General features: G+C 36.7%; 6 protein-coding genes across 8 annotated transcripts in view; 2 read left to right on the forward strand and 4 right to left on the reverse strand.

Annotated features, from left to right (window-relative positions):
• Positions 1–617: 617 nt before the first annotated feature.
• On the reverse strand, positions 618–6,159 carry LOC111448683 (casein kinase 1-like protein HD16). 2 transcript variants are annotated; one of them, XM_023088370.1, is made up of 16 exons: positions 5,455–6,159; positions 4,684–4,812; positions 4,497–4,570; positions 4,339–4,408; positions 4,192–4,247; positions 3,699–3,770; positions 3,494–3,588; positions 3,328–3,394; positions 2,996–3,125; positions 2,689–2,907; positions 2,462–2,604; positions 1,973–2,147; positions 1,782–1,872; positions 1,287–1,444; positions 954–1,142; positions 618–864 (listed from the first exon to the last, which is right to left on the reverse strand). In XM_023088370.1, exons 1-16 carry the CDS (start codon positions 5,806–5,808, stop codon positions 805–807), a joined length of 2,082 nt encoding a protein of 693 aa, XP_022944138.1. In that variant the 5' UTR covers positions 5,809–6,159; the 3' UTR covers positions 618–804. The 2 variants fall into 2 exon arrangements, with proteins under 2 accessions (XP_022944138.1, XP_022944137.1); XM_023088369.1 differs by having other exon boundaries at positions 3,699–3,773.
• A 2,169-nt stretch (positions 6,160–8,328) lies between these two features.
• Positions 8,329–9,086, reverse strand: LOC111448711 (dirigent protein 22-like). The gene has a single exon (XM_023088419.1). It carries the CDS (start codon positions 9,013–9,015, stop codon positions 8,452–8,454), a length of 564 nt encoding a protein of 187 aa, XP_022944187.1. The 5' UTR covers positions 9,016–9,086; the 3' UTR covers positions 8,329–8,451.
• Positions 9,087–9,544: 458 nt separating this feature from the next.
• Positions 9,545–10,511, reverse strand: LOC111448864 (dirigent protein 22-like). The gene has a single exon (XM_023088642.1). The coding sequence runs from the start codon at positions 10,304–10,306 to the stop codon at positions 9,731–9,733; it is 576 nt and encodes a 191-aa protein (XP_022944410.1). The 5' UTR covers positions 10,307–10,511; the 3' UTR covers positions 9,545–9,730.
• A 647-nt stretch (positions 10,512–11,158) lies between these two features.
• Positions 11,159–12,087, reverse strand: LOC111448863 (dirigent protein 7-like). The gene has a single exon (XM_023088640.1). The coding sequence runs from the start codon at positions 12,070–12,072 to the stop codon at positions 11,398–11,400; it is 675 nt and encodes a 224-aa protein (XP_022944408.1). The 5' UTR covers positions 12,073–12,087; the 3' UTR covers positions 11,159–11,397.
• Positions 12,088–15,751: 3,664 nt separating this feature from the next.
• LOC111448740 (transmembrane protein 45A-like) lies at positions 15,752–16,971 on the forward strand. The gene is made up of 2 exons (XM_023088460.1): positions 15,752–16,511; positions 16,604–16,971. Exons 1-2 carry the CDS (start codon positions 15,881–15,883, stop codon positions 16,894–16,896), a joined length of 924 nt encoding a protein of 307 aa, XP_022944228.1. The 5' UTR covers positions 15,752–15,880; the 3' UTR covers positions 16,897–16,971.
• Positions 16,972–17,664: 693 nt separating this feature from the next.
• Positions 17,665–25,443, forward strand: part of LOC111448344 (E3 ubiquitin-protein ligase BRE1-like 2) — a 10,693-nt gene continuing 2,914 nt past the window's right edge. The window contains exons 1-12 of one of the 2 annotated variants that reach the window (XM_023087865.1): positions 17,665–17,899; positions 18,820–18,981; positions 19,067–19,154; positions 19,286–19,516; positions 19,735–19,902; positions 20,072–20,265; positions 20,336–20,419; positions 20,528–20,647; positions 20,725–20,911; positions 20,994–21,154; positions 22,393–22,464; positions 23,530–23,606. In XM_023087865.1, the coding sequence (XP_022943633.1) occupies positions 17,792–17,899; positions 18,820–18,981; positions 19,067–19,154; positions 19,286–19,516; positions 19,735–19,902; positions 20,072–20,265; positions 20,336–20,419; positions 20,528–20,647; positions 20,725–20,911; positions 20,994–21,154; positions 22,393–22,464; positions 23,530–23,606 (1,652 nt within the window). In that variant the 5' untranslated portion in view covers positions 17,665–17,791. The remainder of the gene's footprint in view (positions 17,900–18,819; positions 18,982–19,066; positions 19,155–19,285; positions 19,517–19,734; positions 19,903–20,071; positions 20,266–20,335; positions 20,420–20,527; positions 20,648–20,724; positions 20,912–20,993; positions 21,155–22,392; positions 22,465–23,529; positions 23,607–25,443) is intronic. The other variant, XM_023087864.1, reaches the window with a different exon arrangement.

The raw sequence follows: 25,443 nt of genomic DNA on the forward strand, positions 1-25,443 counted from the left end.
TTTTTTTTTTTTTTTTTTTTTTTTTTTTTTTTTTTTTTTTTTCTATTCTTTGTTCTCTTTCGTCTGCAATAAGCTGACTCCACAATTATGATAAGAGTTGGATTTGGTTGCGCTTATGTACTCTACAATTGAATCTGGTTGGACTATGCTTTGTGGTGTGGTTAGAACAGAGCGATTTTGGTGTACGTGCTCCGATCCCCTAGGTATATAACAATATGCATTTGACGATTAAACACTGTCAATCTAACTTCGCAGGATGTTCTTCCACTCATTGAACTCTGTCATGAACGACACTGTCAATCTATCACTAACATATTTGTAAATTTCTATCCATTCTTTTTACACAAAGTTTGATCTACGATAAAATCTTCTGCTGGAGGAATGTTGACAAACTCGAATATCCTATAGAATACAAATATATTCCACCCATTTTGGACTCTTTTACTCTTGTTTTCATGTGTAGTTAGATTGTTACTAATTTTCATTATAGTTAGGTCTTAACGACATTTACTAGATATTTATTTATTTTCATTATATTTATTCATGGACATGGACGTGTGCCCCTTTTTATATATTTTGATTGACCGTCGGAGAGAAGTTGTTAATTTAGGACTAAATTGAAATGTGAAACCGAGAAAGAAAAGCCATTTATACAGCTCTGACGGAACCAATTTAATATACAAACACGGCCATGTACTCTCCCAATCTAAAATTACAGCAATGTAACAACTATCTATTATGGGCACCAAACAACAAAATCTGCTGCCTTTCTTTCCGAATTCCTTGGGGATAATAAAATATGGTTTAAGCTACAGTTCTTCCATAACACAGGCAAGCAAGATACAGATTCTTCGCCCACTTTTCCTGCTCCAAAGAAAACACATTCAAAATCCACAATTTGCAATATCAATGGTTGTTATTCACTCACAATTTGCATGTTAAAATCAGCGTACCTTTACATGGGTGCTTGGAAACTGAGATGTCCGCAGTGTTTCTTGAGTCTCGTCGCCGGGTTTGCGCCTAGGAACACTCAAGATAAGAGCTGCTTGATCCCAAGTTGCAGCTGTGGATGTTATTCGATACCCATTATCCCATCGTCTGTGGATGCCTTCACTTGGATAGAGGAAATCAAGCTCCACAACCTGTTCAATGACTAATAAATTAATAGTGGAGAGTGTTAACATAATTCCCACACCAAGTTTAAAGTTCTATACTAAATAGAGGTAGAGCCATATGACAACATAATTAACCCAAACTGGTCAATAAAACCATAAACAAAACTCAACCTGGTCGCTAAAACCAGCATTGCGTGACATGACAACACCCCATCGGCTTCCTGCAGTTGCCATTGACGTCACATGAAATCCTTCTCTCCATTTCTTGTTTATCCACTTGAAGGGGAAAGAATCACTCACTTTGTACGACTGTTGGGTATATTGGGTCCCTGCAGAAGCAGAATAAAAGGAAAGTTAAAATAGTGGTAGGTATTCTCTTCTATTGATAGCAAGAACTTGCAGAACTGATATCAGAACGATATTCTCTTCTATTGACTATAGTTTTTTGTTGTGCCCTTGGATTTGAACCGGTAACAGGAAGATTTTGAATCCTCTGCTCTACCAATTGAGCGATACAAAGAATAAAACTAACTCTTAATTGTGCAAGAAAAACCTAGATAACAAGGTCTTTATGATTGATAAGGAGCCCAGGAGACAGAAAACAACAATTATCCATCTATAAAGCAACAACCAATGTCACATTAAACATAATTGATGCAGACAAACCTTTTGACATCACCACGAGGGAGCTTCCATTATTAGCACCAGCTATAGAACTGATGTAATAGTTCTTTTCCCATTGTTCCATTATCCATTCCTGCTTATTTTATATTAAATTTAATAATCATGGAATACGACAGGAAATTTAAAACTTCAGTAATGAAAAATTGACTTCAAATTGAAAGAAAGAAAATGACCTTGTGCAGGAAAAAGGGAGAGAGCTCGTAGACTTGGTTCGTAAAACCAGTTCCAGCATCCATGATTAATGCCCAAAGATTTGAACAAGATGCCACAGAGCTAATAAGTAACCCATCTGCAATTCCTCTCTCTACATGCTGTGACAACCTTGCATCAGCCACATTATAATGATACCTATCACCATGGAAAGCAAGTTAATTGAGAGCATGCCATTGGAAATTTCCCATGGAATGAATGCCACACCTCAGCTCAATACCCCCTTTCTGCCGATCATTCTAAATACTTTTATTAATTGATTAGAAACTCCAAGGAAAAAGTAATGACATGCTTCACAGTTCATAGCATATGACCTAAAATCAAATAAATGTTCTTAGGTGTAAAGAAAGTGTCAGCAATCTCCCTATCATTTTGGGTCGTTGCAAAATGTAATTCTTCTGGTTGCATGTAAAATGAGAGGGGGTAGTGAAAGCTGCACAATCTAACTTCACCTTTGCTTCATTGGCAGCCGAGCATTGTAAACTGAAATCCACTGTGTCGCAGGAACACCTAAACGAACTTTCTTTCTTGGCTGCCCATCGTCTTCTTCTGGAATATTCAGCCTGCCACGCTTTTGTCCAACTTGACTGATAATCTAGCAATGATTATAAATAAATGATTTATTTAATAGAACATTTGATGAGCAATATCATCCAAAAACTTGGGGCAATTTGATTACCTTCTGGGCACCATCAGTTTTTATGGGTCTTACTGCTGGATTTGGTCCAATAAAACCCTCAAATAGAGATATTAGCTTAGAATAATTGGGCTCTTCATCAAATTTCATGTTCACCACAATTTCAAGGAATTCTCTAATAGGTGGGGGGCAGAAGCAACACAACATTTCAGGAGACGTTGCCATCTTTTTTTTGCAAACAAGAAAGGATTTGTTGTCACCCTAACAGAAAGCGGCAGGTTAGAAGTTAGTTTGACAAGGAAACTAAAAACTTCAGCACAGTGCTAGATACACTCAAAATTTATAATACCTGATAGCCTTGCCATGGTAGCCTTCCTCGATGGAGAAAGATAAGAGTGTATGCAAGAGATTCAAGATCATCTCTTCTACTAGCAGTTCGGCCCAAATGTGCATGAACACTAGCATACCGTACAGTTCCTCTGGGGTGGTAGGCAAGAAAAGGTATCAAGAACATTGAACCAATATCAACATAATATGCCATAATAGCCACGTTATAAGAAAACGAATGCTAGTGTTAAGACTAAGTATCAAATGGACACATGCCAACAACTATTATGGATTCTATAACATCCATAAGGATTAGAATAGCATTAAGATTTGACGACAGCACACATCACTAACCTAAACATATCAGGACGTTGATCATATTCAACATGCTGTCCAGTAGAACTGTCTTTCCATTTAGTTGCTGCAGAAAAATTGTAAGATATAGATGACATATGAAACAAAATACAATAATAACAAATTGAGAAAAAAATGTCTATATCGGGTATAGAACTTTACTCACCTAATCCAAGATCAACAAGAAACAATTTTTTCTCTTGTGCGGTAGAAGGTTGACCGAGTAAAAAGTTTTCTGGTTTCACATCTCCATGCACATAACTATTGATCATTTAGGGGGGAAAAAAAAAAAAGAACTTGTAAATCAAGATACAATATATTACACTAGAAAACTTGTAAATCATTTTTAAAAAGAAACCATAATTGCCTACCCTTTTGCATGCATCTTATCCAAGATTGATAACGATTCCACTGCTATGCAAGAGACCATTTCTGCAGACATACTGCTATAAATCCAACCACAATAAGACACATACAAATAAATGTCCAAAATTACATATTCCACGATCCATAGACCAATGATTATTTTCTTACAGACTAAAAACTAGAGATGCCCAATTCTGAATCATATTGATTTAGTAATAACATCATTAAGAATGGAATTGAGTAAAATCTCTAAAGACTTATAATAAGACACTGTCAATCAGGTCTCAAGATATCATCAAATCTCATTCAGGTTTTGATTTAATAAAAATCCCTAGACCAGAGTTGACAACCATATGCAAAGCTAATTCCTCCAGCCGGAAATTGCATTAATCCAAATCACCATTTCACTTCTAGTATCAAAGATAAGTAATGCAACACACATGCAAGAACATATGTGACCAGTAAAGCAACATAGAGATACAAGTTCAAGAAACTCACGCCTGCCCTGAAGAATTCCATACATCCCACAAGCTCGGCCCTAACATGTCCATAACCTAAACAAGAAAGCTTAACATTCAAACTTGAAGGAAACAAATTAGAAAGATGAAAACCATATACCACAAAAAGATGAAGTTCTTGACACACCATGACGTAATAGTCTCCTTGTCGACCCTTATAGTGTACTTTTGGCACTCCATGACTGCCACCAAGTGCACTACTCAACAAAGTATCAGAGGTGAGTAAAAACAAATACAATTTTTATCAATAAAAATAACATCCACATAACCCAGAAAGTTACTCACTTGTAAACTTGCCATTCATATGGAGGACCATAATTACAACCTTTGCTATTTCTGTGTTCAAATTTAAGAGCAACCTGAAAATAAAATAAATCAATATAAGGTAAGAATATGATGATACATGGATACTGACAAATTAGAATTTATTTCATTTGCATATATTAATAAAAACTACTGCCAAGATGTTTACCTCGGTAGCTGCAGCCCCTGTTGCACGATCATTTCCACCTGTAAGCCGACGACCAACAAATACTTGCCCAAATCCACCTTTGCCCAGTTTCCTCTCTATTTTATACACTGGAGACCCTCCTACTTGGACCTTGAATCAGGCCACAAAACATAAATAAACTTACAGTGAAACAGCAATTCTGAAGACGGTAATTCACTCAAAGTACTTCCCAGACATGCCAAGCCCAATAACACAAGATTTTAGAAGTTCAGAAAAGTAGATAAGCCGAAAATAGGCATCTTTCTTATTTTAATTCTATACGAGAAAAAATTCAGTAACCGTTTACAAGTAAGCTCAATAGACATTATGCAACTATTCAACTAGAGATCAATAAGAGCTTAAAATTACTGTGGAAAGATCCTTCTAGAGTAAACCATGATATGTTAGCTCGGAGAGTGAAGAAGCGAATGCAGATGACTCGGAAGTTAAACTTTGACAGTCAACTGAACTGTTAAATTTGAACATTCGATACTAAATGTTGTTCGGCAAACGATTGTCCCATAATAACACAAGTGAGCAGGCTACACTGCTACGATCGCTGAAAGAAAACTTACAAAAAACACCGTCGCCCGAAATTAAATGCAAGTTAGACGCTCATTTCTTGCAATTACAAGGTTACACAACCTAATCAACCTAAAAGCCGTTAGCCCAAACCAAAAAATCGCAAATTAAAAAGAGGAAACAATGAGAACAACCAAACTAATGTAGAGCGTATTTCAAAATGAAATGTACCTTTTCCGGAAAAGGCGCTGAGCTACCCTCTTCCTCTATGCCAGCAGCCTTATTAGCACTCAAGCCGCCACTTTCATCACCCATAGCGGCCTTGTCTTCTTCTACCTCGAGCCCTTGCACTTTTTTGTCCTCCAAATCAGTATCCCTCTCAGATATAACAATCACCTCTTCCTCCTGATTCTTGTTTAATTCTTTGATTGCCAACCTCGTTCTTGGCCTCGGTCTCGCCTCCGCAGCTTCTCTGGCGACCGCAGCTCGAGTTTTTACGTAAGCTCCAGCCGGCGGAGGCTCTTCGAAGTGCTTCTGAACGATCCTACCGCGGCCTCTGCGCACACCTCTGCGAAGCACCGGCATTGTTCAAACCCATAAAAAAGTAGGTGCGAAACAACGCCAAAAATATGATCATTATCTTCGATTCAACTAAACTCCGGTAGCGTAGACATGGCCGAATTTTGCGGGGGAGGAGAAACAGAGGAAACTCGCAGGAAACTAAACAGGGATTCCAATCGACAATCGGAACAACGATGAGTGAGTGCGTGAGACTGATTTCTGATAAGGAAAATGGATCTTGAGGTTGAGGGGGCTTGAAATTGGGGTTAGGGTTTGACAGAAATGCAAGGAAAAAGAAGGACTCTTCGTCGTCTCAACTGTAAGATGACGTGGAAACAAAATAGCGAATGCGAGTGCGAACCCGATTGACTCATCAAATCATGTGTTTATATGTCTGTATAACGCGTAACCGTGATCTTCCGGATATACTTTTTCATTTCTCATTTATTTGTAATATCTTATATTTTCACGAACCATTTTTTACGTTTTTATCCAAAACTAATATATTTACTTACTATATTTACTTTTACTCGTTTTCACACATAAATTGGCCCTCAACCATTAGATATCTATATTTTTTATATATATAGTCCTTTAAATTATATTCGAATTAAATAGATATTTACCATATTTATATTTTTAGATAATTAAGATTTCAAATGACATGTTAATTCGAGTCCCAATTTAAGTAGGTAAAGTTGGAATTGGGCTTGTTCGATGCATCAATTATACCATTGGGTAGACTTTGAACCGGTCCACCAAACCTCTAAATTCGATTTGGGTCTGTCTTGCGCTAGATGACACTAAAAAATATAATATTATACTTAATTTCACTTAAAAACGGAGAATACATCACTTTTATTTTCGATTTCTCTTTCAACTTCAACCATACATTACTGCATAATTGAATCTCTCTATCTTTTGTTCAAACAAATGAAAAAGATCTATACTTCTTTTAACATTATAAATCTTACTTTTAATCCCCATTTTACAATCAATACCTGTAGTTGCAAGAGTTTGGTCGTTTAAATGGATAAAGCTTGTTTACGGCACATACTAGAATCGATGACAAACAACAACGTCACGATATTAAAGCCTCAAGCATGTAGCATAGCAAACGAGTTTAGAATGAGCACGTGGCATAGACAGCACATTCGAGTGAGGCTGAGACAAGCCTGAGTGAGACATTCAAAATTGATAGGTACTAATCAAATATTCCAAGGGGCAGCGTTGCAAAACGAATACGGATAGTTTTGTAGATTAAAAATTGGGATTCTTCTTTTTCTTAAATTTTGTTTGCTTCTGCGAGCACAAAATGCCCGAGAACAAAGAATCCATACACCTTTCACTCAGCTAAAGAATGGAACCTTCAAAAGTGGATGGAGGCCTTCAAACATTATACATAAAATTTCCAACCGCGTTTCCACTACAACGAGTAATGAATTAGATTCTAAAAGCACAGTGCATGTTGAAGAGCTCATGAATACTTTGTCCTCACAAGTTTAAAAAATAAAAAATTATACTTGGATCTGAATTTTTAGGTTTGTTTGCTCTAACATAATAATTGTAATAACATGATTGATACATATAGCAAAAGATGAGCGGAAGAAAATGGAATACAAAATATGTTTATGGGTACATGATGATAATAAGCAATTTTAAAGATGGATGGATGGATGGATGGATGGATGTTGTGGTTTTATCTATACCCGAAAGGGAACCAGCGTCGGTGGTAATGGGACTGGTGAGAGATGACGTAGAGAAGGAAGACGAGGAGAATGGCGACCCCCCAGGGTGAGCCGCCGGCGCGGTGGAGGGAATTCTGCTCCGGCAAGGGGACGAGAAAAGGGAGGCCGAGGGAGAGCAGGTGGAGGAGCAGCAGCAAAAGCAAGGGCACGGTGAGAAGGAAGAGCTTGAGTTGGAAGATGATGTCCTCAAGAAAGGAGTCGTAGAAAATATACCACGAGAAGGCCATCACCAGCAGCAGGATCCCACCGAACACGCACAGCTGCAGAGGAGGCAACGTCAAGTACTCCAAGTAAGGGTACCGGTGGTAGTAGTAGTATCTCGCCATATTATATGTCACTGGTGTGTCTTGTGTCCTTCATTGCCTGCTCCCATTTTTATTTATACACAGACAAGAATATATTTGAGCATATAAATGAAAAAAAGAAGCCCAAAAAAGAAGTGTGGTCGGTCTTCATCTTTTGCTACGTAGCTTTATTCCACAACTTACTTAGACAGGCAAAAAGCTTACCCCTCTCATGCCAAAGTATATCCACAACTTAGACATGACAAAGCTAGATCAGATTTATTGACACTAGAATAAAGTATTTAAATTCAAAACAAATTTAATAAACATCTTTTCTTCCGTGAATTTGGAAGTATTTGAGGATAACCTATTTTAAAGTTTTTATTCAAGAAAAATAACAAATAATAAGCAAGGTAGTTAGCGGGTATATAACGTGTTTGAAGCTTCTTGGGGTTGATTTGAAAAGTAGAAGGAATTAGAATAAGCTCAGCCGACGTGACGCATCAGGTAAGGACTTCAAATATCAAAGCCTCAATTCAGAAAATTAAAAATAATCATATAACGACAATCACGCAGTAACGTTATTGAGATGGAAAAGAAAAATAAAGCAATTACATGGGAAGTTGACATATGGATCAATAATGCAAGACATAAATATTATATTCAACAATGGCATCCAATGAGGTGGCGTTGAAAAAGTGAGTTCTGGCCTCAGCATAGCCTCTGGCGAAACGGAAGCGGCCGGATCCTCCGACCACCGGCATTTCTCGTACGGTGTTGAGAATGGGATTCCGACCGAGGATGGTGATGGAGCTGCCGTTGTATTTACCGTAAGTGAAGGCGAAGTTCATGGCCATCAAAAGCCCGATTTCCTGCTGTGCAGCGGAGGCGTACAGGCCTTGTGACTTCCCCACGAGCTGGGATTTGGGGTCAGGGCCGACAGTTAACGGGTTGTCGAACATGTTGACCAGCCCGAACAACGTGCTGTTGCTTAGCCCTGGCAATACTGCGACGCTGGTGGGCTTGGTCCCGCCCACGACGTCGTGCCAGTACATATGAAAATGGGTCAGCTTCTCTTTCTTCAGCCTCAGCACTTTGGGGTCCAGGTTGCTGGCGAATGAGTACTCCTTCGCCATGGCCGAACAAATTATGGCCATGGACAACAAAAGAAAACCCAAGGAGGCGAATTTGGATGCCATGGCTGCCGGCGCTACCCAGAAGATTGTTTTTTCACCTTAATTCGTAGCTTGAAGAATGAGGAACCTCGAACTGGAAGTGTATATATATATATTGTATATACGAATAATGGCAGGAGGTGTAAAATGGAGAATGGGCAGGACATGTTTGACTGATTATCAATGGTCAGATCTATGCCAGCGATATACGAATGCGATGAATTTGGTGATGACCAAAACGGTGTTTTGTTTATTAGCGTCTAAAATTCCAAAACGTCTGCTTTTTAAATTATAATTACCAATTTCCGATCACCCTCATTAATGTATTCTAACTGAAAAAGAGTTCCAGTCTATGAAGCAAACGTCATGGCTGATATCATGCTTCCTATAGTGACTGCATTTATGGTTAGTATTTGATTGAATAATACGTCACTTGCTTATAGAGAAATGATCTTTCTGTAATTAGTTAATATAAGACTCCAATTGTACTGAACCCAGAAAGGACTACAGATGAGAAAAACAAAGGTACAGAGCATGTGAATAGAAAGAGATGTTGAATAAAGTGGATGGGTCCATCCACGTGAATTGGAATAAGAAATGAGTGGTTCCTATGAATGGTAAAGCCAAAGCACAGTTAGGGTCTTATTAAGAAAACATTTATTAATTTAATTACAGACAACGTGACACTAATGTTTTTAGTGATAAGATTAAAGCAGAGATGGAGAATAATGACAAGAAATCAATAATGCAAGACATAAACATCGTACTGGACGATGGCATCAAAAGTGGCGGGGTTGAAATAGTAAGTTTTGGCAAGAGCATAGCCTCTGGCGAAGCGGAAGCGGCCACTGCCACCGATGATGGGCAATTCACGAACCCTCTGGAGGATGGCGTTGCGGCCCAAGATGGTGATGCTGCTGCCGTTGTATTTACCGTGAGTGAAAGCGAAATTCATGGCCATGAGAAGCCCCACCTGGTGTAGTGCAGTAGAAGCATAAATTCCTTGCGACCTCCCAACCAGCTCCGACTTCTTAAGGTCAGGCCCGACGCTTAAGGGGTTGTCGAACATGTGCATCAGCCCCAACGTCGACCCGTTCTTCAGCGATGGCAATACTGCCACGCTCGATGGGTTTCTCCCGCCCACTGTGTCGTGCCAGTACAAGTGAAAATGGGTGAGCTTCTCTTTCTTCAGCTTCAACACTCTGGGGTCTAGCTCGCTTGCATATCCCTCCTTCTTTCCCATTACCCTGACCACCCAATTGTTGATGGCCAACGACAACAAAATAACGCTCAAAATCCTGACTTTACCTTCCATGCCTGCCGGAACTCTGTTTCTTTCCCACCCGGTCTTTTGGAGCTTCAGGTTCCTGAACTTATGAACTAAACAAGCCTTTTTATATAGACGTGTGAATCATGAGATACCTTTAACTGTGACTGACGGAAAACGTTCCAATCATGGAGGTACGGATTCATTGTTCTAATTAATCTCTCCTTTTCCTTTGCTACCCGCGCACTAAAAGAAAATGTTTAATGTCATTCATGAAAATTTATGGTTTGATCATCAAAATATCATAAATGATAAGGATTTTATTTCTTGAATTTTGAAATTATTTTATCAAAAGAATCCTAAAAATCAATTTTCCATTAATTATATTATGTTATATTGTTCATCTATTACTATAAAAATTGTCATCCAACAATTTTGTCTCATTATCAGTAACAATTTAAATTTATTTAAAAAAAAAAAACTGAGTAAGAGTACATGTGCCAAGTGTTAGTGCGGTTCTATCATTATGATTCAACCAATCCCATATTTACACGTGGATCGTGTGAACCTGGAGTGACCCCGAAGTCTCTAAGAATAATAAAAAACAATTATTTAAATTGATACAATAGTTTTTAAGGGAAAGAAATAGGTCTTTTACCTCTTTAAGATCTTGAAAACACATGAAAATGATATTTAAATTAAAAACGTAGAGAAAACGGGAGATGGACTTGTCACTTAAGGGTGGCCTTCCATCATTTAATGGTTCCATCTTTTAGGTATCTTTACTGTATCGTCGAAGTTAGAAATCACGAATCTTAACAATCTCTATTTTATTTCCTATTTGAAGGCCATACCTGATCACTATGAGTGTTGCTTGGTAGCTGCAGTAGAGCCTGTTTGTTCAACCAATCCTTCTCGGGTGCGCAATTCATATAGTTTGTAGAATGTGAAGAAAAGTTAATGGAGGTTTGAAATGAGACAATAAAGGAAACCCACTCCCAGCCTTCCACTTTCACCCACCAAACCCACTAACACAAACAGACATTTAAATTATTGAAACCAAAAACATACTCTGTTCTGTTCCAAACAACTAAATTAAGGAAACAAAACGCAAACACAGACAAAAAAAATAAATGGGGTCAATAATGAAGTACGTAAATGTTATATTCAACAACAGCATCCCCGGTCTTGAAATCTACCTTGCTGGTTCTGGCTTCCGCATACCCTCTCGCGAATCTGAACAGCCCACTTCCACCGATCACAGGCATCTCCCTAACTTTTGCCATAACTTGGTTTCTTCCAAATATAGTGATGGAGCTCCCCTTATATTTCCCGCTCGTAAACTCCAAATTCATCGCCATTAACAGCACAAGCTCCTCCTGCGAAGTCGATGCGTACAATCCCTGAGCTCTTCCCCATAGTTTCGACTTCGGATCTGGAGTTGCTGTTAATGGGTTGTCGATCATTTGGACGGTCCCGAAAAATGTGCTCGACATGTTCGAAACAGGGGGCACCACTTGGATCGAGGTTGGGTTTTTGCCACTCATAACGTCGTGCCAGTAGAAACGGAAGTGGCTGAGCTTCTCTTTTCTGTAACCCATAAGTTTTCTGTCCACCGTTCTTGCAAAGGAGTGTTCCACTTGGGGCATAGCGACAGCCATGGCGGAGGAGATGAAGAAAGAGAGAAAGACGAAGAATGGATAGATTGTTGCCATGGAATCGTGGGCGTGGGAGCTCAAAGACAAAGACCCATAGCATCTCTCTGGGTGTATATATAAAGCCAGGCGCTTGGATACTCTGTTCCCATTTTCCATTTTTGATTTAATATTTTAATTATGATTCTAGAAGGTGGAGACGGAGAAGATCCCATTCCGAGAAATAATAATCAAGTCTCGAACTAATTTCGTGTGGGGTCTGAAATTGAGTTGCGGTTGTTGGAATTGGAGAAATGATAATATTCCATTCACGCTTCCCAAATCACAATAAACCAACCCATTCAAATATACATTTAATTTAAACATTATGTAGTCAAGTCTGCGTCTTCCCCCGACTTTCCACAATATGGAATTAATATTCAAACTTTTTTTTTTTCTTTTTCTTTTTTGCCTAATTGGCTCCATCCTTTTCAAATCAACCCAAACAAAGTAAAACGAATACTACTTTTTCATTTAATATCTCCAGGTAGCTTTACACCGAAATTGTCACGCAACACCTTAATATATTACCCTTTTTTAAATTAGGTAATAATTATACTTTCATCAATAAATTTAAACTTATTTATATCACATCCTATTTTGTATTTGAAACATTATTATTCAACCCATTTCGGAAAAAAAAAATGATTTTAGATGAATAAATTTAATATTTATGTAAACTATGAAATAGATGGTTGAAAACAATATTTTAACCCAAAAAAAAAAAGGGAAACAAAGAGAGGTTGGGTAATAAAGGTAATAATTGATATTTTGGTGAGTGAATTTGGGTTAAAGGAAGCCATTAGTTTTGAGTTTGGGTTGCAAAGAATTTTAAATGGGCCTTGGTCTGTGTCGGTCCACCTTGAACCCCGTGGCCCATGTTACGGCCCTTTTTCAGATTTTTTTTTCACTAATTATAAAATAGATAGATATAATAAAGGAATGTAAGTTTGGACTTGTTTTTTAATCCAATTAGTATAATAAATTAATTACGAAATTAAATAGATTAGGAATGGAATCAAAATGAGATCCATAGAAGAATGTCCAAAAATAGCTGATAAATACAATTTTTTCGATCTATTCCACTGACGTCATTGCTGATAGAATTACATTGAAAACAATTTATTTAAAAATGGGATAAACAATCAGAAAATATATTGGCTGCGCCTAAATCAATTAAAATATTAATATTAAGATCTTTACCACCAATCCAAGCAAGTCCGTACAAATAAAAGAAGCTCCTTTTCTTTGTGGTTTAGTTGATTATCTGTGGCCCAATGCGTTGTATAATATTGTCCTGGAATATATATACAAAATTATTCAATTTAGACCTAAAGTATTTGGATTAGTCACACTGGATTATTAAATAAATAAAAGATGCCACATCGAAGGAACAATCCGACGTCATCGTATGCTTGGAGGACACGTACTCCTCGCTATTTTTTAATTCATTCATCATTGCTGCATTCTTTTTTGTTTTCTTCCACGACAAGTTTTAAATTTTGAATTGTTTTTTTACCGTATATTTCTTTTTATTGACGCGCGTGAATTTTATATCGAAATTGGAGGGTGGTTCCGGCATCATTTATAATATCCAAATTTTATAACATAATCAGGTCATATCTTATAAACAAAACTAAAAATAAAAACACACATATTATACAATGACTCATAAATAAATTATGCCTATTGATTTCTAGAATTATATGTTTTTTACTGTAATTATATCTTAACTTATTTGATCCTCGGCGAATCATTTATTTATAATTCACTTATAAATCTAGTTTTTCTTAGGCCGATGAGAAGGTATGGATTCGTTGCTCAAGTCTTGAAATCAGTATGTAGAACTACCGTAATAGCCAAAACCCACGAAATAACCATGTAGAACTACCGTAACAGCAAAAAACCACCATTAGCCGATATTGTATTTTTTGGGTTTTTCCTTTCGAGCCCCAGCATCCTCGCTCGCACTTATTCCCTTCTCCAATTGATGTGGGCCCCCCAATCTACTCCTTCTAGGGCCCAGCATCCTTGCTGGCACACCGCCTCGTGTCCACCCTCTTCGAGGCTCAACCTCCTCGCTTACACATCACCCTGTGTCTAGCTATGATATCATTTGTAACAGATCAAGCCCACTCTTGGTTCATATTCTCTTATTTGAGCTTTTCATTTCAAACTCCCCTCACTGTTTTTAAGACACGTCTATTAAGGAGAGATTTTTACAACTTTATAAACCACGTTTCGTTCTCTTCCCCAATCAATTTCAGAACTACTTACCCATTCTCACTTATACACAAATAGAAATGAATTAATTTTCATGATATTATATTCCCATCTTCCTATTTTAGTGGGTTTACATAATGGTATATTCAATGAATTGACAAACTCTCATTAACACCAAACAAATCAAATTTAAAATAATTTAAACCAAATAGTTAAAAGCCATTATTGTCTTTTCTTAACATTTGTACGACCTTTTTTTGTCATAAAATATTTACACTATTGTCTAGACGCACTGTTTCAACTTCGGTGCATGGCTGACATTCAAAATATATGCACTGCTGCCTTTTTTTAATATCTGCACTGCCTTTTTTTATTTAACTACCAAAATGATGTTCTTTCTCAATATAACTATAATGCTTTTAAAAATATATACAATTTCATATAATATTAATTTTTTTAATTAATAAATTTTATAAAAAAAATTAAATATTTTATGATATTGGTATTCTTAATGTTTTAAGTTATTTCTCTATTATGACTGTTTCTAATATAAACCGCATACTATTCAATATTTATATTAATAACCCTCCAATTTTCATACAGTAGATAATGCCCATTTGCAACTAAAATCATCAAAATTATTATTAAAATAAAATAATTAGTTACGAGATTTTAATATATAAATACCATTGATAAATTAATTCATTTATAAAGTATAAAAATTACTCAACTCTTAAAGAGATTTAGTAAGATAAGTAGGGTTAAAGTTAAATGATTAAAGTGTTAGGAATTCAAAAGTTAAATTAGTGTAAACCAAAATTAGGATGAAAGTTGAGGGGGTAAAAGTGTGTTTGAACCGTTTGACTTGAACATGCAACAACTACAAGAAGGAAAATGATAGAGAAAATGCAAGGAGAACTCTAACTAAAAGATTTGTATTGACGACTTCAAAATTCTGTCCGAGGTAATATATATGGTTTAGCTCTACCAGATATAACCATATACTATATATAATCATTTACCATACATAGCTTAATTTTTTACTATTTAGTAGGTATGAAAATTTACTTTATATTCATTTACCAAATATAACTATTTACCATATATAGCTTAGTGTTTTACTATAAAACTATTTACTAGGTATGAAAATTTACTTTATACTCATTTCTCAAATATAACAGTTGACTCATGCTGCTTAAATAAAACAATAAAAAAAACAATAAATAAAACAATAAATGAGAATTAGGTTTGTAGAGGAAGCAAAAATGTAATAAAATTTAGTGTTTGGAAGGCGAAGTCAGAGTGGAAGACTCTCCGAAGGGCAAGGCATGGCATGTTTGGAAGGCCCACTGCTGTATCAGTACTACACCTAATCAAATACGTAACTATATTTAGTCAACTATAAGCTTCATCTATCCCTAATTTCCTTTTTCTTTTCCTTGCCCGGCATGTTTGGAAGGCCCACTGCTGTATCAGTACTACACCTAATCAAATACGTAACTATATTCAGTCAACTATAAGCTTCATCTATCCCTAATTTCCTTTTTCTTTTCTGGACAACCTCATCTATCGAACCCTCTAGACCCTTTGAAATCTTGGGTACCTCCATTCCCCTTCTTCTCTTATAAGTTGTAGATACGTTCAAACTCACAATATCCTTCACAACTCTCCCTTCCTCTGTTTTCTCTTTTAAAGAAAAGTTATTATGGGGACTTTAGTGGGTCATGTAGCTCCCGGGTTTGGCTTCTTCATTATTGGCCTATGGCATCTTTTCAACAACATCAAGATTGAAGCCCGTACCAACCCTCCCAATTCCCCAATATTTCTCTCATGGTTTCCCACATCCCGATTCAAGTACCTAGAGCCGTTGCTCATCATGCTTGGCGCCTCAGCCTCCGTAGCCATGGAGCTCTTCATCGGGCCTCAGAGGCACCACCCCTTCGACACCGACGGCACCATCCCTTCCAACCATCTCCACAACATCGAACACTCCAACATTTCCATGACTTTCTTTGTCTTTGCTGCCTTCTCTGTTATTCTGGATCGCCTTCGTCCCAAAGCTTATTTCGAGCTGACACAGTTTCTGGGCGCCGTGGCTTTTGGGCAGGAGCTTCTCCTCTTCCACCTCCACTCCGCCGACCACAACGGCCCCGAAGGCCAATACCACATGCTTCTCCAGCTTCTGGTGCTCCTTTCTCTCGCCACAACTCTCCTCGGGATCGCTCTTCCCACTAGCTTCTTGGTGGCGTTTATCAGGTCTTTCAGCATTATTTTTCAAGGCGTCTGGCTTATGCTCATGGGCTTCACGCTTTGGACGCCTTCTCTCATATCCAAAGGTAAAAATTATTTCCTTTTCCGTAGTTGCCAAAACATAATGGTGACAGCTTACGGTTCGTATTGTTGCTTAAATAAAATATGTTTATAATAGGTTGCTTTATGCACTTGGAAGACGGGCACAAAGTGGTGCGGTGCGGCGGGGAGGCGCCATTTCACCGAGCAAAGTCTCTAATCAACATTCAGTTCAGCTGGCTCTTAACTGCCCTCACCATTTTCGCTCTATCATTCCACTTGTTTCTGCTTAAACTCTACCAACAAACGCCCAAGAACCCCCAATACATTTCATTAGTAACCAACGAAGAGGAAGAAGAAACATCAAAGAACATAGACACACGTGCGAGGAGCTTTATTGAGATGGGACACAAGTTCAAAGAAATAATTTGAATTATTGGGTGTGTATAGTTTTGTTCATTGTTGTTTTCTGAAATCTAAGCCAAACTTAACAACACATTTGTCCACAAATTAATTACTTCCGCCTTGGATTATTGTTTTAATTAATGGCATGATTAATTGAACTCGAGGAGGAAGATGGTATGACTTAATTTGAAGCATGGGTAAGTCCCAAGTAGAAGTTCCGCCACCTTGCCTTCCACTCAATTTTCACTTTCGCCCACCAACTATTTCGTACAAGCCTCACCCCAGGTGGACTTTCCTTAATTCATTAACATTAATTAATCCCATAAATATTAAATCTTTGGTTTATGGATAATTTAAAGCACTCGTGTTTGACATTTAGTTCGCTTCGTCGAGCAAACTGGATAAAACACGTTACATGTGATGTGATGTAAAATATATAATTAATTAAATTCTAAATTACCATCTAATTAAATTAATAGAAAACATTTATTTTGAATATAAATATATGATATATCAGAAGTTAAAAAATTTATTTTTATCACAGTTACTTTATTTATTATGCTTCTGTAAATCTCACGATCAATAATAAAAGGCTTATTATTTCATTTAAGTACTTAAAAATAATGGAGAATTAAAATGAACATTAAATGGAAGTATAAGTCCCGAAACTTCTTATTTCTCAAACTATATAAATTAACCGCCTGGTGTCAAGAAAATGCAAGTCACAAGACTACCCAAGCCACGTGTCGGGCTCATACGAAGTGTGTGAAACGACGTCGCAGAAAAACCGTCTCTCCAGGTCCTTTTGGGAACTCCCGCCCCCCCGGTTGGGTTGATCTCCAGAACTCCGGTACTTCGCTAGGGTTCGTAGAAGCATTCAATTTTATGCCTCCAATTGCCGTTCCGATTCTAGCAGTCGTAAATGGAAAGCGCCGACCCCGATGAACCTGATAAGAAGAGGCCCCATTTGAGCTCGCTTACCCCCGCCATGGCTCGCAACTCCACCACTTCACAACCACATAATAATAGCGTAAGTCTTAACCCCCCGCCACTACTAAATTCATACTTCTCGTTTCTTTGGATAAGTAGTTCGTTTAAATAGTTTTTCAGTACTTTCCGGCACCTATTGGATTTCTGCGTCTCCAATAGTTTGGTTTATACGCTCTGTTTTCAAGTGGAAGAAGGTTGTTTCAGAGAATGAGCCTTGAACTGAAAACCAAACAATTTATGGCGTTTGGATCATTTCCCCCACTAAAGGGTCTCAATGTTTCTATCCCCTTAATCATGACATGAAGCTATTTAATACGCACTACTTTTTATACACGGTTATTCATCGTGGTTAGGTGTGTAGATATATTATTTTGTGAATTCTTGAATGTGAAACTAGGTTCATTCAGCTTCATGACCTGAGTCTGCAGTTTCCCGCCAGGCCTCCGTATGTTATTGTATTTATCAGATAGGATGCATACTGGCCCAATAGTTCAAAGTGCAAGTTGTAAACGTACACATCTTCAAAGTTCAAACAATCGGTGCCATTTATGTAGGATGTTCTATTTGATAATGTTTTTGTTTGTAATTTTCTACGTCTACAAACCAAGCTTATTTACTAATCATTTTCTTGGTTTCTAATACTCCCATAGTCATTTTGAAATCATAGCTACATTTCATAAACATTTTTATTTTTACAAAGAAGTAGTTTTCAAGAACCCATTTTTTAGATTTGAAAATTGGAAACTTGGCCAAGATTTCAAAAAAAGGGTTTTTAGGAAGTGAAGAACTAATAAAAGAGAATTTGAGTAAAAGTAGTTTTATCAGCTCAATCTTGAAACATGAAAAAGAGAAAGAACTGTCTAACAGACTTTTAAGATTTATGATTATTTGAGCTAGAAAACCATTTTGACAACATAATGATTTATTTATCTGTTTAAATATCTTTGACCATCATTCCAGGTTGATGCAACCGTCCTTCATTTCCAGAATCAAAAACTTGTCCAGCAGACTGACTCTCAAAAGCACGAGTTGCTAGATCTTGGATCCAAAATTTATCAGTTGAAGGAAAGGCAGAGTTCTTATGATGACTCATTGATTCTCATCAATCAACTCTGGAATCAGGTGATCTATATATATCCTTTTCCGTCTGAATTTCCATGTAAGCTTCCTGTTTTTTTAATGCCTATGATCTTTTTCTCTCTATTAGTTGGTTGATGATTTAGTATTTCTTGGACTACAAGCTGGAGGGGGTGGAGAGGTTGTACAAAATGTAGGACAAGGTTGCCATTCTCAAGGTACTTTTGGGTTATAGGCTTATAGCAAGTACACATAAACACCTGGCTATTGAAATGTTATCTTTACTCAGTTTCTTGTCGAAGTAGAATTGAATTTATTTTTCATTTACATTGACCAAGGTACTTTCTAGGTTCAATTCCTTCGTGTCCTGCGGAGGATATGTTTCTTTGTAGGTTGCTACTGAAGGATTCTATTGAAGTCAGACGTGATGGACAAATTGTTAACTATGTAAAAGAAGCCCTCACTACACGTCATGCATCCACCATGGAGTTGTTTAAAGTATTGGAGGATATTCTTAATACTCAAAGGGAAAAAACTGCGAACATAGTTTCTGCTTGGAGTGAGAAACGATCACCAGAAGGTCAGAATGATTTATTTATTTAGTATAGTTAGGTTGCAGTGACGTGCAGTTGCCAATAATGGGTTTGTGCTCCCCATCCACCCTCTGGAGATTTGATATTCTTTTTTATTCAATAGGTTATTATCCGATGGTTAGATGTAGGAAATTCATTTTTACTTGAATGATAATTGTAGAAGCAGACATGTGACAATGCATTTATATGATCACGGGCTTTTTAGATGCTATCGTTCATTTGTCAAAGATTGATGAGATGATGAAAGAGGAGGCTAACAATCTACAAGAAATCATCGAAATTCTCCACTTGAAGCATAAAGAATATGCTGATGAGATTCAAACTTATGTTCGCAGTCATTTGATGGATCAAGCCGAGATTAAACGTCTTTCAGGTTACTGTTGAAATATTTTTTGTGATGTTGCAGTACTTGAGGACTATTATTATATTTAATCTCTCTCTTATTTGAATCTGAAGAAGAGATAAAAACTCTCAATCCATGGTTCATTGTGCATAATTAAGTTTTATTCTGTTGACCGTTTATGTTTTTTTGTTGGTGATAGATGAGCTAGATGAGACTATGGCTGAACTTGAAGAATGTAGAAGAAAACTTGTCAGTCTTATGATGCAGAAGGATGTTACCATTGCAACGCATGCTCCCACCATGGGTGCAGTGAATGGAAGTTTATCACCTGAAAACCCTACAGAGAGAACTATAGGGTTTCGTGAATTAAAGGATTCCATTGAGGAAACTAAGGTATAGTTGATTGATTGGTCTTTCTTTCTCTCACGCATGTAGGCACCTAATGTCATCAATGATAATACAGATACTGGCAGCTGATCGCCTTTCTGAGCTTCAAGATGCCTGGGAAGATAATGTAACCTTGTCAAACCAACTCCAAGAGCTTGAGGTTTGTAATCTCTTTACTTCATAGATATTTGTGGGATAACTCTTCCATATTTACTTTTTTCTTTTTTTTCCATGATGCATTTTGAATATTTTATCTCTGTTCTTGAAGAATGATTTGAAGGATGAAAAGTATGTACATTCATCACGGTTGTACATTTTACTTAATGACCAACTCCAACATTTGACTGCTGAAGTGGAGCGTTATAAATCACTGGCCGAAGCTTTGCAGGTTAAATGATTTGTCTCAACTTCCATGTTATTTGATATTCACTACGATTCGAGTTCCTTTTAAAGGTTAGATTTCAGACTGACAGGTCTCAAGTCATGAGAAGGGAGAAAGACTTGAATGCCAAATTGGAGTCTCTGGATATTGCAAGGAGCTCCATTGACAATAACAGTTCTCGGATTGAGGAGCTAGAGCATCAGCTGCAAAAAATATTGGTGGAAAAAAATGACATAGAAATTGAAATGGAAGAGGCAGTTCAAGATTCCAGTATGTTCATACGATATGATCTCTCTCTCTTCCTTTGTTATTGAAATATGTTATTTATTTGTGAAGGTGTTTCCATTCACAGCAAGAGAGGATATCAAAGGAGAATTTCATGTAATGGCATCAGCTTTATCTAAAGAAATGGGGATGATGGAATCTCAGCTAAAGCGTTGGAAGGAGACAGGCCATGAAGCAGTGACTGTACGTGAGAAAGTCCAGGCACTTGAGACTTTGTTAATTGAGAAGGTTTGGTCTTACCCTTTTATCCATCATCCATATAAGTTTAGACAAATTGATAATGTAATGATTTCCTGAGCCTTGTGCCGACCCTCCTACCATTTTGGTGAATGGTGTTAATAATATTCATGTCTTGATTTTTGGGATTGATGATATGCTAGTGTTACTTGTAGGTGTTATGTTTTTATCCCTATGATGTATGATGATCTTGAGTGCTTGTTAGTCCTATTTCCTACGCGTACATACTAATTTTGAAAGAAGATACAAAGATCTGTGATTATTTTCATTCTTCTCTTCTGGCATATGGTTTGGTACTTGCATATTTGTGTCTATCATCTACTTTACTCGGTGGTGTTGGCATCATTGTTTTTGAGTAAAGACGTCATCATTGTTTTTTTTAACCATTTCTCCCTTGTTTTACTTTTTTTTCCCTCCTTCACTTCTTTGGGAGGCCTGGTTATTTATCCTAGATCTCATAGTAATTCTTTTTTCTCACCCTTACATAACAATTTGAGTTTAGAACGAACATCGTGATATCACTTCATTAATAGTCATTTTGGCTCAGAATTACAGTGAAGATATTTACAACTTTGTTTGCACATGGTGCTTTATTACCTAAATATAGAAAAGGTGGAGTTATAGTACCTAATTCTTCCTACCGAACTTCAAATTATTACAAGGACAAAGAATTAGAAAATTGCCTTGGGTTGCGTTAATCTCGGGGGTCATGTTTTTGGCTTATTGAGGTGTTTTATTTCCCTTATTTTGTGGTTATAGTTTTTGCAAGTTCTAATTGTAGTAGGGTTTTTCTTTTTCTTTTCTTTTTTTCTCCAAATTTATGTAAATGTTATTAAACAAAAAGTTTTGTTGGTTTATTGTCCAATAAAGTTATCTGCAAATGTGTGTACTTCTGAATGGTATTGGTGTAAGATATGCGGTTGTGGAAGATTTGTTCGAGAGGAAAAGAAGAATCTTTGACGATGCTTCTGTTATTTTGTTGAGCTTTTTAATTCGTATTGATATTCCTTTTCCAGTTCCCATAGTATTCATGGTTCTATTTTAATTTTTCCCAATTAGAGTAACTTTTTGTTATTCTCACCTGGTCTTAGGGTGGGAGGATCTTCCTTTTCACACTTCTTATTATGATGCTCCGTCATATCTTTGATAGTTTGGACATATCATTCTTCTATATCTTTTGCAAGTATGCTTATCCGTTTGAAGTTAACCATTATTGGTTGATGATTCAGAAACAAGAGAAAGGAAGCTTAACAGACATATGTGCACAACAAATGATGGAGATAAAATCTCTCAAGGCATTGGTTAAGTTCTCTACTCCGACCATTTCTGTTTTGTTATTCAACTTTTTTAGTGTGAGTTCTAAAGATTTTAGGCGTGTCACTTGAATATTATTGTATGCCTTTGTGAGTCTTTGTCAGCATGGTTTTTCTCTGCTCCTGCTATATGATATGAAGGAATCCAATTCATGGTATTCTAATTGATTTTGACCTTATTCATGCCATTATCTTCAATTGTATGCCTGTTTTAGTTGAGCCACATTTTATTTCCTCTAAAGTTGTGTCGTCATAGTCATCATCATTATTTATTTCTTGTATATAATTTTTTCTGGATTTTTGTCATGGCTGCAAAAATGGCGTTACACTTGAAGCTGGATTTTTGTCTGGATTTTTGTCATGGCACCCTGCAGCCACCTATTTACACACATAAGCGGGCTGGGAAAACAGAAACTAATGACTAAACAAGCCTCAAAGAAGAGAATAACCGGCTGTAAAAGGCTAAAAACTTCCCAAGTTAAAATTACTCTAGGGGCAAAACATGATTACAACCATAAGTTTATTCAAGATTCTACAGAAGAAACAAGGTTTCCCCTAGAAAATCCTTATTCACTACTGCATAAGGTGAAATCAATTCTTTTTTTGTAATTTTTTTTTATTATGGAGTACGAAAGCTTGGTTTTTTCCAGCCCAAAAAAAGGAAAAAAAAAAGACAGATTTCTCATTTCCTCAGTACTAAATAATGCAGAAGTCCTTAGGTTGTTGAACTTTAATTAGAGCCCAAGCCCGGGAATATCTCAGCAATTTTGAAGATATCCCATTTTAAGGCAGAAGGCAAAAAGTATGCTTATTATACTTATTATACTTATTTTAATCTTTGAGGATAAACTGAAGTTAGGACTAAAAATTTATAACCAACTTTGATGACAGAAGAATTGTATATTCACATTTTCTTTCTACTAGTGGATAGTTCACTTATTTGCTTGCATTAGGAGTGTAGGAACATGAATTTCATTGCTGACTTTGTTCAGTAACTAATGAGGATTTCGATCCTCATAGAATAACTAACATTGATGAGTATTAATACTGCAGATTGAGAAGTTGCTAGAGGACAAACTTGAGCTGGAATTGTTTTTAGACATGTATGGACAGGAAACTTACGATGAAAGGTGCGAGAATGTTTTGTTTTACCATCATTATCGTCTTGTTGGGCATTGTGCTAATTTCAGTCCATAAGCAGGGGGTGTGAAAATATAAATAAATAATTGAATATACTATAACCTCCCATCATAAACTTTTTGGTTGAGGGGTGATTTAATAGTTATCAACTAGTTCTATTTATACCAGTGAATATCTGTTTTCATTATCCACTCATTGCATGCTCCAAGTCTAGTAGGAATATCAGACATGATGATAAGCCTCTCTGAATCCTCTCTTTGTTGTTCACTACAAAAATGAGAAATAGGTTCAAAGGCTTTGCAAACTCTGTCCAGCCAAAATTTGAATCAAATCATTAAATCGAGAAATTATTCACTAGGATTAACGTTTCCTTTGGGCTTTGGTTAGGATTACCGGAGAGTTCTATAGTTCTTGGCTTGGTCTTATCCATTTGGATTGGATCTGTTTTTTTGGACGGTTACCTGGTTTAGTTCCTCAGTTTGGACTGGCTTTTTGTATTGCCTTTTGTATTTTTCATCTTTTTTTAATGAATGCTCTGTTTCTTGTGAAAAATATCAAGTGGAGAAATAGTATTCTTTTGACAGGTTGGAAATTGAATCTTGTTCAGTATATTCTCTCAAGCATCCCTATGATGTCTCTTTTCAGAATGGCTTCAATAGCAAAAATTCAGGGGGACTTGCTAGACAAATATTGTGGCCCGATGATTTAAATTCAAAAGGTGGCTACCTTGTAAACTGTAATATCGTTAGGAAAAAAAAAAAAAAAAAAAAAAGAAAAGTCTCCGTCAAAGTTGGTTTGTCCATTGGAGATCATCGACACAAATATAAAGCTGTCAAAGCTCTTTATTTCACATGGCTTTGAAGAGAGACTTTCTTTGGCACAAAGTTTATTGGTAGTAAATATGGTATTGTCTTGTCCATTTGCTCAAATCCTTGCATTTCATTATTCAGCAGCGGTACCTTTTCAATTCTTTGATCACTTGCAATTCTTTAAACGGGGAACAAAATGCAGTCTTGGTTAAGAAATTACTATATAGTGGACCACTATGTAGCTGAACTCTAAGCCAAGCCTTCACACCATTGTCGAAGATAGAGCAAGATTGGATTATTAGCACAAAGGTTCCTTTTCATGGAATCTAATTTCAGAAGAAATCTTGAGGATATAAGTTATCTTATTTTCTTGATTTCTTGCTAAAAACTCCATCTAGAGACAAAAGAATATGGAGTGTGTATAGCAATAGTATCATTCCTTTGGAAGTCTCCATGTTGCCAATTCTCAAACCATTCCTAAACACATGACAAAGCGTATGTTGAGGGAACTCCCAAGAAGATAAACTGTTGTCTTCTCTCTCTTCCTTCTTTGCTGATTCCCCGTAAAAGAGTCAGTGTTGAGAGTGAACTCCTCTATTTTATGTCTCAATACCAATGAGAGAATGTAGCAGAATATTCCAGTTTCTTCTTCCCAATTGCTGCATCCTTAACAAAGAGCATTGCAACACAAATTTTTTTCCCCCATTGCAAATTTGCGAGTTCTCCATGGAGCAACTTTCTTAATAAGAACTGTTTTTTTTTTGGGACATATGGACGGAAAGTATCAATTGTGTTTTCAATGACATTCACAGGGAGGAAGCCGAATGTTTTGCAATTAGAGTGGTAGCACATATCATTTTTTGGGAGAATTATTTTGTTGCATACAAATTTGAACTCTTTTAAATAACGTCCAAATTCTGCAGGGGCTGTCTTTTTCCTGCTTTTTGAATGTAATTCTTTTCTTTTACTGAATGCATAAGTATTGATATTATTCCAAAAAAAAAAAAAAAAAAAAAAA

The sequence above is a fragment of the Cucurbita moschata genome, unplaced genomic scaffold (assembly GCF_002738365.1).
Source record: "Cucurbita moschata cultivar Rifu unplaced genomic scaffold, Cmos_1.0 Cmo_Scf00010, whole genome shotgun sequence".
NCBI classification, from domain to species: domain Eukaryota; kingdom Viridiplantae; phylum Streptophyta; class Magnoliopsida; order Cucurbitales; family Cucurbitaceae; genus Cucurbita; species Cucurbita moschata.